This window comes from Rhineura floridana, chromosome 4 (assembly GCF_030035675.1).
Source record: "Rhineura floridana isolate rRhiFlo1 chromosome 4, rRhiFlo1.hap2, whole genome shotgun sequence".
Classification (NCBI taxonomy): Eukaryota; Metazoa; Chordata; class Lepidosauria; order Squamata; family Rhineuridae; genus Rhineura; species Rhineura floridana.
Window position 1 is genome coordinate 29,641,838 of NC_084483.1, and position 14,826 is coordinate 29,656,663.

Below are 14,826 nucleotides of genomic sequence, written 5' to 3' on the forward strand. Positions count from 1 at the left end.
CAATCCAGGGCAATGGGCTGCCAACAACAGTGCTAGCAGGTGTATAACTGCCGCTTCTCCAGAGAAGACCATTGCACAAAGCCCTCCCATGGCACATCAACTGGTGGAGAAAGGGTATGGTGGAACCAAAGAAGGTCTGAGGCTCTGCTCTATTTACATGGCGGCAGAGGACCCCCCCCCCCGTGGTGCTGTCAGGTCAAGACGTTGGGGATAGAAGTTAAGGTTTCTTCTCAACAGAGTGAGAAGGAAAGCCTCCAAATGCGCCGGGTTGGCTTACCACATTTTAAGTGGGTGAGGTAATATACATTACAACCTAAAAAGCCCTCAGGGTAAAATTATCTAACCTGGCTCCCTGGCTCCTTATGCCCCTTTTAGGCACTGTTTTAGGGGGTTACAGAGGGGTGAGTATAATTGTACCCCTTCAGGGCTAGTACTAGACTTTGGGAGTCCTTGGCATAGTGCTGACAATGGACCCCCCCCCATGATCATCACCTTCCATTGGCTCCCTAGACACCTCAGTGGCGGATGTGTGGCAGCTAAACTCCCATCTATGGTGGCTTCCTGAGGCCTTAAGTTGCTGAAAATGCATTGCCCTTGCCTATAGATGTATAAAGTTTGATACATCAATAGTTCTATCCAGACTAGGGTAGCCAGATTCTTGGCCTGAGACTGATCCTGTATCTTTAGGAGAAGAGAAGGTCAGCCAAGTGAAGGTGTTCTTGCAACTCTGTAATGGGAAAAACCTCAAGGTGGAATTCTCCCTCTCCCCTCCACAACTTTTAAAGATACAGTAGACCTCTTGGAGGCCGGGCCTGGCAACCAAAAGGTCTTCTGTATCTTTAAAAGTTGGGCAGGGGGGAGGGAGAATTCCACCTTGTGGTTTTTCTCATTACAGAGTTGCAAGAACACCTGCACTTGGCTGACTTTCTCTTCTCCTAAAGATACAGGATCAGTCTCAGGCCAAGAACCTGGCAACCCTATGTGCATATGAGGCATGTCTTTCACATGCTGAGTCAAAGACACATTTGCTTGAAGATATAGCCATGGAATGCCAGATTACATAAAGACATTTCTACCCAAAGTATATACAAATAAAGCTTCCAAGACTGCATCACCTGGGCTAATATTCCTCAGTGACCATCTTTTATTAAAAGGCACAAGATGATGCCCTTTCAACCAATTTCAACTGACAGAATAAACTTTTCATGGAATTTTATAGACACGTTTGACTTTCAGAAAATTAAGCCAGTGAGTAAATCTATGCCTGCAATCCTATGCTCATTTATTTACGAGTAGGTTCAATTGAATTAAGTAGAATTTACTTCTGCATAAAAGAGATAACACTAGCCCTACTCAGAGTAGAACCACTGAAATTAATGGACTGACAAACTTCATTAATTGCAGTGGGTTTACGCTGAGTATTGAATTGAACTGAAACTTTATTTTTACCCTGCCCTTTTTCCAAACTGGAACTCAGGGCGGCTTACAAATAGAACTACATGTAGTTAAAAACATAGAAAAACATACAATTAAAATACAATTAAACTATGCACCTTAAAACAGTAAAAGGCACTTAAAAATCTAAAAACAATTTTAAAAAATACAAATAATAATATAAAACAATAAAACAAGCCTTGTAAAGCTTGAGTAGGACTTAACTGACTACAACAATAGGATTGGGAGGGCTGCCGGTGATCTTTCTTTCCACAGCTTTTTGTAACTCAAAACATGCTTTTTCAACAGCAGAAGTTCGGTCAGTCTAAGTGTAACTTTCCGGTTCTGTATCTTAACATAGGAGTCCTGCAAAACAATAGCGCCTGTTACGGTAAAACTTTCACTTTATATTCAGCACTGCTTGACTGAACAAATACAGAACGACAGAGCTTCTCCTACCACCATAGAGATATATAAAAAAGAGAGCTCCTGACAAGCCCTCACTTTCGGTACTGATTAGAAACTTCAAGATATATGGAAAGAGTGGTGAAAAACGCGGGGCACCGTATGTTGATAAACCAAGGCAGGTTTAGCAGTTCTGCATTGCAGTATAATTTTTGCTCTAACAGTTTTGGGGGTACAAAAGGGAGCTTGTAACTTTCACTTCCGTGCGTTTAAAACTTAGACAATAAATACAACATTAGAATAGGTGACCCTCATCGCAGCATCTCCATCTGTTGCACTTCGGTTTCTCGTGAGGAATTTCAAATGAGAAGTATTATGCCAGGGGAAACCACCAAGCACAACTAAAAGTAATTTGTAACCCAGTTTGCATAAACCTCCTAACACGACTTACTGTAGTTCCTCCCCCACCCTCGCTTTGCGCAGGAAGCAATTTACTGCAATTGCGATCCAGAAGTCGATTTGGAGCACCATTAAGACTGCAGCCCCTTAGGTTCGTTCGTTCCTGTTGCTTTCGTCTTCCTCTCAGCGCGCAGGCGCGGCGTGGCAGGGTAGGGCAGGCCGAGCGTTCTGGGCTCCTGGTTTCTGAAGCGGCGGCGGCGCAGCAGCAAAAACTGGGTTGGTTTGTCCATGGCTGCGCAGCCTCTTCCCGCAGCAGCGCTCACCCGCCGGCCTATCCTGCTCGGCCAGGTGGAGGGCTCGCAGGATGCGGTGACCATGGCGGCTATCGTGCCCAAGGAAGTGGGGCTCATCAGCGTCGCGGAGGACAGGTGAGAGGGGGCTCTAATAAGCCGGCAGGAGCACCAGGACGTAGCTTCTGGCTAAGCAACGCAGTGCGCAACGGCCCCGGCACTGGCACTGGCACTGAGGGAGGTTTTGTCCTGGCCCAGGAGGGCTTCCTGGCTCTGTGGCTCGTCTGGTGCTGTTTTTCCTTAGCTCGTGGAGTCGCACAAGTTTGCGCTTCGCCTGACTCTGATCTGTTTTTTCCGGACTTGGTGGTAGACTGGAGCCTGATATAAGCCGTTGGCACCCGGGTTTCTTTTGCGGGGGTGCCTTGAGTGGCTAGGCTGCAGACCTGCAGGGGACTGGGGCAGCTCCGTCGCAGTCCAGCTACGAGGTGCAAGAGAGCATGGGGGAAGGGTGTTGCCCTGTTAAAGTCTTGCCCTGGAAGAATCAGTACTGTATTTCCCTGAACATCCCGTTGTGGACCGGAGGAGGGGAGCTCTGTGGAGTATAAGGGCTGTCTGTATTTGGGGTGGGTGGTAACTCGGGGGCAGAGCAGCTGCTATCTATGCAGAAGAAACACTGCCATCCTGTTAATTTCACCTGCAGTAATTCTACAACTCGTGTGTGTGTGTGTGTGTGTGTGTGTGTGTGTGTGTAATAAGCGGTTTCAATTATTTAAGGAGACCCAGTTGTTAGAAAAGAAGGAATGGAAAGCTTGCCCTCCTTCTGGTCCTGAAGGGCTTTCAAGATTTGAGCAAGCTCTTCCTTTCTTGGGTATTTTGATATGGAAGCCTTGGAAAGTTGAAAAGCTTGTATATTCTCCTCAGGGGCACACCAGTGAGCCAAGGAAAGGTATTATTACTTGCGTATCTTGTTTTCTGGAACTTGCTCAGCAATAATACTCTCTCTAGAAGCCTGCAGCCAAGCAGTTGGCTGGCTGGTTCAAATCAATATGTGACATTTAATCCCCACCACCACCTTTCCCTGCTGTTGGCCTACATTGCCCATTCTGGGCTTTTGGGTGGCAATGTTGCAGTGGCAATAGAAGGGAGGCTTCCCTTCCTTGCTGCTCTTTATGTAGTGGTCCTGCTGGGGGCCTAGCTAAATGTTATGCACCAATTCTTATAAGAGAATCCTGAAAACGGCTTCCATAAAATGAAAAAGCAGCTCCGGAAGGGGCAATTGGAGCAGAAAAGCAGCTGTTGTGGGGGTGTTTAACCCTTTCTCTGCCTGCCACTTCACTCCAAATCTTTCCCAACAAGTTGCCTCTCTGTGGAATGCTGAATGCAAGTTTGTGAGGGCAGAGTGTAGAAACAAGCTGGGAATAGCTTGGGAGGAAGGAAACTTGTAGTGGAGAAGCAGGGTATACAAGAAGGCTTTATCATCCCTTTTGCCCTGTCTTCAAAGTGTGTTCTTTTAAAATGAGTAGTATATATCAAGGCCTGCTTCGTGCATCTGCTTGTAACGTTGAGCAGGCCTTTGCAAGCCATGTTAATAATGCCCATTTTTGTGAGATTTTGCCCCATTTGCACTTCTTCCTCCTTCAGCTTTGGTGACTCCACACATTGTTTCCTCAAAACTCTGCTTTTCAACCTCTGTTTTTTTATTTTTGGCTGATAGGATAAATATTTATGTGTCAGCTCAGTACAGACTTTGAGATGGTGACTTTATGGTATGGTGCAATACAGCTTGTGGTTTTCTTCATAGTTCTCTCTCAAAGCCTTTTCCCCTTTGCTTCTCTGGCTGTTCTACTCTTTTCCTCAAGCCTCCCTTTCCAACCCTTCCCCCAGGTTCCTGTTTCTCAGTCCACTGCTTTCCCTTCATACTTCTACCATCTACCCTTCCTCTGGTTTATAACTCCTTAGTTTTACTATCTCCTGGGATCTCTTGTTTTTCAGCCTTCCCCACAAAGCTAAGCCTCTCCCCAGGGCCTATGGAAGTTTTAAATCCAGGTGTGCGAAACCTTTGGCCCTCCAGATGTTGCTGAACTACAGCTCCTGTCAGCCCCAGCAAGCATGGCCAATGGCCAGGGATGATGAGGGATGTAGTTCAGCAACATCTGGAGGGCCAAAGGCCCAATACTATCAGAAATGACAATTTCCCTTTTTAATTTAGAAGTGTACTGAAAATATTCAGACAACTGTATTCACTCAGCAGTTAGACAATATTCTATCAGGGGCTTTTCCATCAGAAGTGCAGTAAAACAGAGCTACTGTACCCATTTAATTAAAACATTTATAGGCATAGTTTCTATCTGCATATTACTATTTTTTGTGAGCACCATTGTGCTTGAATTGTGTTATAACTAAATAACTGGGCAGCCCAGTGACCAGTGATTGACATTTGCTGAACACATTCTGAAGGTGCTGTTGCTGTTGAGGTGTTAATATTGTAATCTTCTCAGTGGAAGGATTTAATTACTTCCCCAAATGTATCCATTAATAATCTTCCTAAGTAGTGTGCCATTTGAGACATTAACCTTTCCTTTGGGAAGGATGCTGAAGAATATTTCATTTTTGTGGTTGACTTCCTTATTTTCGTTTATTCCCCCAGCCAGTAAAGAATAATCTCTGTTTATCTTTCATCTGTGTTAGCCATGAAGATGCGTTGTGAATAGAAAAAATGCACCACGATGCAGGCTAGTATATTGTAAGTCCAAGAGTGTCATGTTTCAAAAGAAGATGCAGGTTGTTTTCAGCAAAGTTTACAGGTGCAGAGCTTAGTTGCATATGATGTAATCCAGTTTTATGACATTATTTTAAAAGCTTTAATTTATAAGGTATATTTTCATGGGGTTGTATTCAACAAAGTTCTACTCAGAGTAGACCCACTGAAATGAATGGACCTAAGTTAGCCCTGGCTATTAACTTGAATGGATCTACTCTGAATAGGACTAGCACTGAATACCACCCATAACGTCTGTAGTTACTGCAGATTTTGTAATGTATAAATTCCCAACTCTTTGAATGTTGCTTCTTTCAGAGGTACAGAATCCTTTTCGGCTTCACATGGCACCCGGTCACTACATAAAGGTTGAAAATGCATGTGTCTCTCTTATAAGTGCACTTCTTTGACCAATCCAGGGTTAATTAGGATTTCCTGCTCTGTCTGTTCTATCCATATACTTGCACACTTTCACAGTGCAGCAGCTGAATCACCCTTCTCCCAGTTCCCTTCTTGGGGTGCTCTAATTCAGGAAACTCTACCCATGGAAAACATGCCATAGTCTGCTGCACTGTTTTTACCATGTTGATCCTAAGCCTTGTTCTCAGATGGTTAAATAACAAGAAGATGCCATATCATTATGACTACTTTTTGTACATTGGAGCAGTCAAGTTTGGATTTGTAGCTGGGTGTGTGTGTGTTAATTACCAAGAATTTGAACTTGATTAATCTTTACTGTGCAAGAATTATGTGATTCAGTCTAAAGCACCTTCATTAGAAAGAATTTTTTGCTGGGCTAATAAGAAAATATTCACTGATCTTGACGGCCAGAATTATGCAAAGTTGAAACCAAGAAAATGAGATACTGTCATGAGATGAGGGACTCTCCTTGTGTTTGTATGGTTGGAAATGTTGATGTCACTGATTATGAGTGACCAACCAACACTCTGTTTTTGCAACCAGAAGAGAACAAAAACCTGAATTTATTGTCAAGATGCTTACAGGTTTATTTATTGGCTTTAAAAAACAGTTAGATTCATTCTAATATTAAATTCAAGCACAGGTAGTGTTCTACCTGTTGGACAAGCATGCCCCAATCCAGTCCGTTTTGGTGCATGTCACAGCCCATATGGATTCTGCTCTTCCTTGGGTTTGACTTTTTCTTTTGCCTTGAGTCTACTGAGCCAGGAAGTGAGTAGCAGCATAGCACAGGGAGAGGCAGTCAGTCAAGTCTGTGTTTATTACATAGCTTTTTTAATGAGCTTAATAATTTTAAGCCCTTCAAACTGAGGAGAGATATGGGCCCTGCTGCTTCTGTTCAAGAGTCCCCCAACCCCCCTAGTGCCTGTACAGCAGATTGGCCATCCTTGGTCTTCATGATCTTTGATAATGGAAGCTGCTTGTTATCAGACTTCTTCCTAGTCTGATATACGATTGCATTTGGTAGGATATTGCTATTCAGCTCCTCTGTTGCAGTAATGTGTTTTGCACCATTGTGCTGCTTGTGAATGTAACAGGATTGATGTAAAATTTGATCCCTTAACTAGGACAGGAGAAGAACATAAGAAGAGCCTGCTGGATCAGGCCAGTGGCCCATCTAGTCCAGCATCCTGTTCTCACAGTGGCCAACCAAGTGCCTGGGGGAAGCCTGCAAGCAGAACCTGATAGCATGATGATAGCAATTGGCCTTGAGTAGGAACACTTGCCATTTTGATTAGATGTGTACATTTGCCTGCTCTGGATTATGTGTTTGCAATGTAGTATTTAATAACTTTGGCATTTGCAAAATTTTTAGGGCCTTAATGAACTTAATTTTGAGCCCAGTTTAGTATGAGAACTTTACTAAACTTGGCAGAAGCTGACTGCCTTTCTATTCCTCCTTCAACATCAGTAATTTACTTGCACAATAAAACAACCGAGAGAAAGTAATAAAGTATGTTTTGTCAGTTCTCTGTTGTGTGGCATCTTAAACAGACTGTGACTGCATGTCACATTAAACTACAGTTAATGTTTAACTCAAACAAATGGTGTGCTTGTCCATGCTGCTCAGAAGTTCCCACTTCTTCCCTGGTTCAAATGACCTACAAAAGTTGTCCAGACCCGAGCTTGTTTATTTTCAAAGAAACCACCAGCGGTAAGCCAAGAACAAACCTTGGCTACTGTTCTTGGTTTGTTTGGAGGGAGAAAAAATCATAAGCCCGGTTGATACAACAAGCAAAGGCTTCTGGTTTGTTGCTCTCAATATGTCCAGAAGTGATGGGAGGATAAAAGTGGAGACTCTTGAGCAGTATACAAAATTCCCCGTCACAAGCATGCTGCTTGTTTATGTTAAACCTTAGTTAAACCTCTAAGTATGGCTTAATGTGACACATGAATCAGGCCACTGTGTGCTTGGTGGAGTTAAGGCAAATTATGTAGCAGGGGAGAAGTGGCTTTGCTCCTGTTTTGTACTTCTGCCCAGGCTGCAACAGCTACAGCATAGGGATAAGACTGGGGTATATACAATGGTGTTCTTTGGGATTTTTATTACTTCCTGATCTTTCATCAGTATACTTTAAATTTCATGTACAACTTTCAACCAAGAAACCTCATGCGCTTTCCTAAAGTAACAAGTGCTGATTAAAAAATATGCTAGATATTGGGGAAGATGAGATCTTAAATGCTGGGGGGAAATCTTAATTATTATTTTTTGCTATTCTAATGTGGTAAGATTTACTAAACTTCTATGTGAAATTTTTGTAACATTTTAAAAAAATGTTAATATGCTGCTTTTTATATAGGACTTCCCAGCATCTCAATTGATTAGGTCCATGTCTGCTTAGTTTCAGAAGTGCTTAAGCATCAGATGCATGTGGGCCACACACTAAATCATCAGTGTGCAAACGTTTTCTTTTGTAGTTCATTTGAAATTTTCCTGGTAGGTCACTTAAACATTTTTCTTTTAAAAATTAAAGCACTCATTTTGCTTGGTATAAATGTAGTCTTGTCTTTCTATTGCAATAATGTGATGTTTTTGTTCATATGTCTCTGAACCCCAAAATAAGCTTTGTTCTACCTTATATCTCTGTGAGCAGTGGACTACCTATTCTGGCTGCTGTTGTTCTGGGCACAGACAGTCAACTTGACAAAGAACCATTGGGCTGGATGCAATTCAGTGCTATCTCAAAAAGAACATTCTCCTGGATGGGATCTGTGGGTACATGATTTGTAGTGGCTCAAAGGTTATTTTGAAGTATACTGTTCACACTTCCTTATTTATTGTCATCTAGGGTCATCACACACTTATTAGGATTGCACAGTATGAGAGTCTGATTGGAGAAAATTCTTGTAGACCTTGAAGACGACAGTCCCCAGTCAAGGAGATAATAGAGGGTATACCAAAGCTTATTTTGTGGTTCAGGGGCATATAAACTTGAGTTTTTATATGTTTTCTGATTAAGTTTTTTCCCCAAATGTTAGTACAAATAAAGAATTGCAAACTAGCAACTAACTTCAGCATCATCTAGTGATAATCAGGTCTCTAAAACTAACTTGATTCTCCACTTGCAGAACAGATTTTATGAAGGTATTGTTTCAGTCTATCTGTGTTTCTCTTCTGAGGGCTTCTTTAACATAAGACTCTTACTACCAACAGCTTTTTCCCTTCTAGAATGTCTTAACAAAAGAACAGATCTGTGTTCAGCTGTTGATAGTATTATACTGACATAAGCCAAATGCATATAACAATTGATGTTTTCAGTGACAGAATGATCTCCGCTATTGCTGTTTCTCCAGAACTGAGTGGAATTGAACTAGTCTGCAGTTATGAGACATCTCTGAGCCTAGTGTCAAATTAAAGATCCTTTTTTGAGCCAAATATGATCTAAGACATGCAGGCAAAGCAGGAAGATTCCCTCAGTCTGCAGTCTCCATCTTGGAAGGGAATCTTCAATCTGGCCTCATGGTTATAATATCTAGCCTAATTTTCTACTTTTTTCTTCATCCCACACCCTCCTACTTTGTTTACTGTCTTGTCTAATGAAGAAAGCTTGCCAAATTTTTGTGACTTTTTGGTTGAGCCTAATCAAGATACTTTCCAACTGTGGATTCTCCAGAACTCTCCATCAGACTGGATGATAAACAAAACATCCTGCACTGCCCAGTTTACTCTGGAGGACTGCACTGGGAACTGCAGGAGGGAGGGGAAGTACTATTGCACGAGGGAAAGTCGGTTTTGCTCATGCACCGACACCATTGGATTAAACCCAAAGTTCTTCAGATGCATGTCTTTTAAGAGCACAGTATTATATTCTGGAACTAATTAGCGGCATAAGAGAACCAGGAACTTTGATCTTTTCTGGTAGTTCAATATTTCACGCGAATATTGTTTGATATTTTTTCTCTGTGTCTTGAGATTCCACTTAGCTCCAAATACAGGAAACCATTCACTGGATTCTTGTTAAACGTGCACAGTGGTTAGCAACTTAAACACCCTTGAGGCTAAAGGACTCCTCAAGACATGTTACTGTAATCCTTCAGTCAAACTCTGCTCTGCTAAATGTCTTGACGTAAGGACTGGTGGCAGCAGATTGAATGGTTGAGCCACGGAATTCTACTGCACACGCAAAGCAGTGATTGCCAATCTGAAGGCAGACAACTCTTGCCTTGAACCATATTTACCAAATGAATACAAATACTTGTTTTCCTATAAGCCTGTTTTTTTGCAGTGTATGTGTGTGTTCACATGCGTATTGAATGAAAAATAGTCCTGCTGTTTTGTCTGGCAATTGATCTACTGGTGCATCATTCATAGATTTTCATAATGTGCTTGACCCTATAATTTCAGGGGGGAAATGTTTTTTATATTTGAAATCCAGCACACGCTAAAGGCTCAAGGTGCATAACCAGCTTTCTTCATTTATTAATAGTCCCTTCTGATGATTATCCCTTATGTGAGAGACAGATGTGGCCAAACCCAGGTCAGATTCCTAACACTGTCTCAAAATGTTGTGCTTTAGTTATCTGTTTCCTGAATGTTTTGTGCTGCAGAAAAGTCATTGTGTGGCATACTGCTGGAGGTTGGTGCCAAAACTTTGGAGGCCCCATGAGAAATCTGTGTCACAATCCACAGAAATATCTATTCTTACCCTCTGTGAATAGTGCAGGTTTAACTTTGATAGCCCTGAATCATAATAACAGTGACGACAGGGTACCTGTGCCTCTATTTTTGGATACACATAGAGAACCTAGGTACAACTTTGTTAGTTTCATGGTGTTTGTGGATTGTCATTGGCTGGAAACTCTTACCATCTTTTCCTTAGGTAAGCTTTATCACCTCCCTGGCTTGCACCAGTACTCTGGAGTTGTTTGATTTGCTTCTGTTGTGCAGGTTCTACTTACAAGTATAAAATGTTACCACCATAAATCCATTGACAGTAGCATGCTAAAAATACTCCACCTTTTAAGTCTTTCCATGTCTGCCCCTGGATTAGTCAGAGGTTTGGTTCATAAAATCCCTTCTGCTTCTGCTCTTGCTGTGCTTGATTTGCTCTTTAGGTTCTCTACAAGAGACTCTGAATGGTATACTTGGAAAGCCATCTAGAGTAAGTAAAGTTTGTGCATAAGTCAGGAATCATTTATGCTTCCGATCATGCCAGAACCTCAGGAACCCCTTCTGCCTGATCTTATATGGAATAATTTGGTGGTGGCTGCTACCCTACCCTACTGGGAGGAAGGGTGGGATATAAATCAAATAAATAAATAATACCCCGAGTTGGGCTCCAGTGTTAAAACCTCTTGGCCTCTCCCTCTTGTTTACAAAGTTTTACGAAATAGTGTTTTTGGTGGTATCTCCTGGTGGCCCCAATACTATGACTTGGTTCACATATAAGAAGTTATCCCATAGATAATCATGCAATCCATGGCTTGTTCACCAAAGTGTGTTTTGTTTTTCATTTGCTCATGCCTTTGTATCTTGGTGGGTGTCTTGGGGTGGGGTGCCAAACAAACCATGGTTAAGGAAGGGTGCTGGCTTCACAGATAACACCAAGCCATAGTTAAAACAAATAAAGCCTTGTAAGCCAACAGAAAAAACATGTTTTCAGATTGTCTTGGTTAGCATGTAAGGTTAAGCCAAACATGGCTTAATGTGAAGATGTAAGCATGCTGGTACACAGAAAATTGTGGCCACTTTGCTCCTCCCCCCTCTTCTGCGCTACTGCTAGGAGGAAGGGTGGGATATAAATCTAATAATAATGATGATGATAATAATAATGATAATAATACTGGGAGATAAGCCATGCTTTGGTGTGGACTTGTATCTGAACCTAGGCTCATGGTTTGTCTTACTCCAAACAAACCACCAGCTGTAACCAAGGTAACTAACCACCTTTAAGCCATTGGGCGGAGTTTGGACAACCAAACTATAGTTTAATAAATGATGGCTTAGCATTATGTGTGAACCAGGATTACAACTTGTGTATTTTTTTAATTTTTTTTAAAATCTAAGTATGGAAGTTCAACTGGATGCACTTGGGGATCTGCTCACCCATTGTTGATCTAATTCTCCTTCAGTCCTTCTGGGCCACTGAATCTTCCTGCTTAGCCCTGATGACACCCAGATGAGCTAGTTAGAAGCTGTGCTCAAGTCTTGTCTCTTCTAACCAACATATTTATCCCATTTAAAATACTTGCACCCCACCTGTTCATCACAAATGTTCTTAAAGTGGCTGACAACTGTATATGTGTAAAAGCATCTCTGAAGTGCAGAATAGTAGCAAATAGAGCCTATTTTAAGCATTGTGAATTGCAGCATGCACAGCTTTCATGGTTTGCTGTTTACTCCCTCATTGCATAGGAGAAAAGGAGGACCTAGATGTGCGAGGCTTTTAGCGCACAGGAGCCGCAATGTTTGTGTGCTCTGCAACTTGAGGCCTAGGATGGCTGTTTGGCTCCCTCTCCCTCTTCTGAAAAGACTAAATGGCATTCACAATATTCATCCTCAGACATATCATTGCTGAAATCTTTTTGATGCCATTGTGCTGATGATGGGCATTTATTACTTATTTGTAGCCAGCACCCTGGCTGATGTTAACCTACTAATAATCACCAACTGAAATGTTTAAAAATGCATTTAATTTACGTTAAGCGAAATTTATTTATAGGACTTCTAACCTGCCTTTCGTATAGCTCAAAGCAGCTTATGTTATTTTACAATCAATACAGAAAAGATGCAACTGAAAAAACAACAGAACAATTTGGTAGAATGAATAAGATACAACCATGGAAATTCACCAGGAAATATAATAGGGAGACTAAAAAAAAAAAAAAATCAGAGGAAATGCTTTCCTAAACAGAAAAAAACTTCCCTGACAATGAATCTGCATAAGCAAAGGAGCAGGCGGATCTCTTGTGGCAGGGGCTTCCTCAGTCTGGATGCTACCATGGAGAAGAACTCTTCCCCCCCCCACCAATAGCCTCTCAGCCAGCTGTGGGACACAAAGAAGAGCCTCTCCACTTGAATGCAGGGGGCAGGCAGGACCATATATTGGGGGAGATGATAATTAAGGTAAACTTGTACTTAACACAGCGATGGGGAACTGTGGCTCTCCAGATGTTTCTGGACTACAACTCCTGTCATCCCTGAGCATTGGCCATGCTGGCTGGGGATGATGGGAGTTGGGCCATAGGCTCCTCATCCTTGACTTAAGCACAAGCTTTGTTGCCTTATGCAGCAACGACGATGTTGGTGAATGGAAGTCCTATCCACTTCCAGGCTCAGCATAGAAATGTAGCAGGCTGCTGCAAGAGGATTGAAGCTATTGGTCCTTCCAGCAGGCTAGTAATTTTTTTTTTGCAGGCTAGTAATTTTTGTTGGCTTATTGACTGTATAAGGCTGAATTAAGGTATTACACCTATTGTATTACACTCAATAACTGAGTGGAAAAAATGTGTGAATTTGCCGACCTGCGCTGATTCACAGCTTGGGTCTTTGTGCTACAAGAATCTTGCCCAGCCATGCTGAATAATATAGCATGTCTTAGCTTGCTATGCTAAGATTTCTGGGACATCTGGAACTAGCGAACAAGTAGCTCACATACAGATTATGTTGCTATGGTGAGATGAGATACTTACCGCAGCGTTGAACAAAGCACTTCACAGTAAGGGCTAACGCTGTATTTACCCATGCTGAGAAAACATTGACTAGAAAGTCTAGAGTTGGGTGATGTGTTGCAGTTTCTTGCAAGCATTGAGGAGGATTGAAGACTTCATGATTGCCGAGTGGTATCATATCAAGGTTTCTGTTTACTGATGGCCTAGCCGTTGTGAATAAAATATTAGCCCTTTGGGTGAACTGTTATGTTGCTATATCTGAAAAGAATTAAAGCCTTTTGATTTTGTATGGTTGCTATTACTTAAATAGGAAAATTTTTGATATCTTAAAAAAAATTATCTTGCTAGTACATAAATTAACTTTTGTATTGTAATAATCTAAACATTGCCAGATCTACATGTTATTTGAGAGCATCTAACGTGAGGATGAGAGGGAAAGGAATAAAAAATAACGATCTCATCAGAGCAGAAGGCAAAAATGTACAAACCGAAGAAGGCTGGAGTTGATGCACCACACAAGTAGGATATTTGGGGGTCAGTTGTGCTTATTTAAAACTAGTTACCTAACATCTGACAGGGATTACTCTTGATTTTGATTAAGTCTGTGAACTATGGTTTATTGTCAACTGCAGATGCAGTTGTATCTCTTAGGGAAGTATTTAAGAGATTAGCAACTGGCTGTTTCTTGTAGAACTGAATCAGCAGTTAATGGCTTATGGCAGGCTTGTGTACACATAATAGTTTGGTCAATTGAAGAGATAAGTTATTCAGATGATGATAGTACAGTAGATAAGAATGTGAAAATGGCCTTAACTAATTCCAACAAAATTATTCCAATTACAAATTAGAGCTATCTATAATTGGTGACATCCTGTTGTGTAAGCCCATGAGAGCAATGGAATTACTTACCTATTACTTACCTTCACACAAAGTTGGATATTGCCCAATGTGGCACGTTCAACCTCTTAAAAGTTGTGTCATTGTTTGCTACTTATTCCGTTCACTCTGTTCAAATTTCTAATAAAACATTACAGTTACCCTATAGCTGTGATTATTGTACTCAATGCCTAGTTTTGACTGGTGCACCAGCTGTACCCCTTTCTGGAACAGAGAAATCTGGATGCATGCATAGCTTAGTCACTGTCTGGACTATGAAAACATATTCTACATGAGTGTGCCCTAGAAGAGCATTTAGAGACTGCAGCTTGTGCAGAATTCTGCAGCCAGATCTGTGGTTTGGAATTTTCTGGGACAGAGCATCATAACTTTTTTTCTTCAAAGACCCAAGCAATAAGCGGCAAAATAGGGCTATTGATGCAGTTGCCTATGTGTTGCTTGACTTTGACCCTTGCCATTAGTTCCTGCTGCATATATTTTATGGGGGGGCAGTTGGATCAATTTGAGCGCTTCTAGCTAATTCTTGCGAGCCAGTGTGGTGTAGTGGTTAAG

The 14,826-nt window shown here is 41.7% G+C and overlaps 1 protein-coding gene across 2 annotated transcripts in view; it reads left to right on the forward strand.

Annotated features, from left to right (window-relative positions):
* Nucleotides 1–2,332: 2,332 nt before the first annotated feature.
* Nucleotides 2,333–14,826, forward strand: part of WDFY2 (WD repeat and FYVE domain containing 2) — a 58,740-nt gene continuing 46,246 nt past the window's right edge. Inside the window, exon 1 of one of the 2 annotated variants that reach the window (XM_061622723.1) lies at nt 2,333–2,666. In XM_061622723.1, the coding sequence (XP_061478707.1) occupies nt 2,527–2,666 (140 nt within the window). In that variant the 5' untranslated portion in view covers nt 2,333–2,526. The remainder of the gene's footprint in view (nt 2,667–14,826) is intronic. The other variant, XM_061622722.1, reaches the window with a different exon arrangement.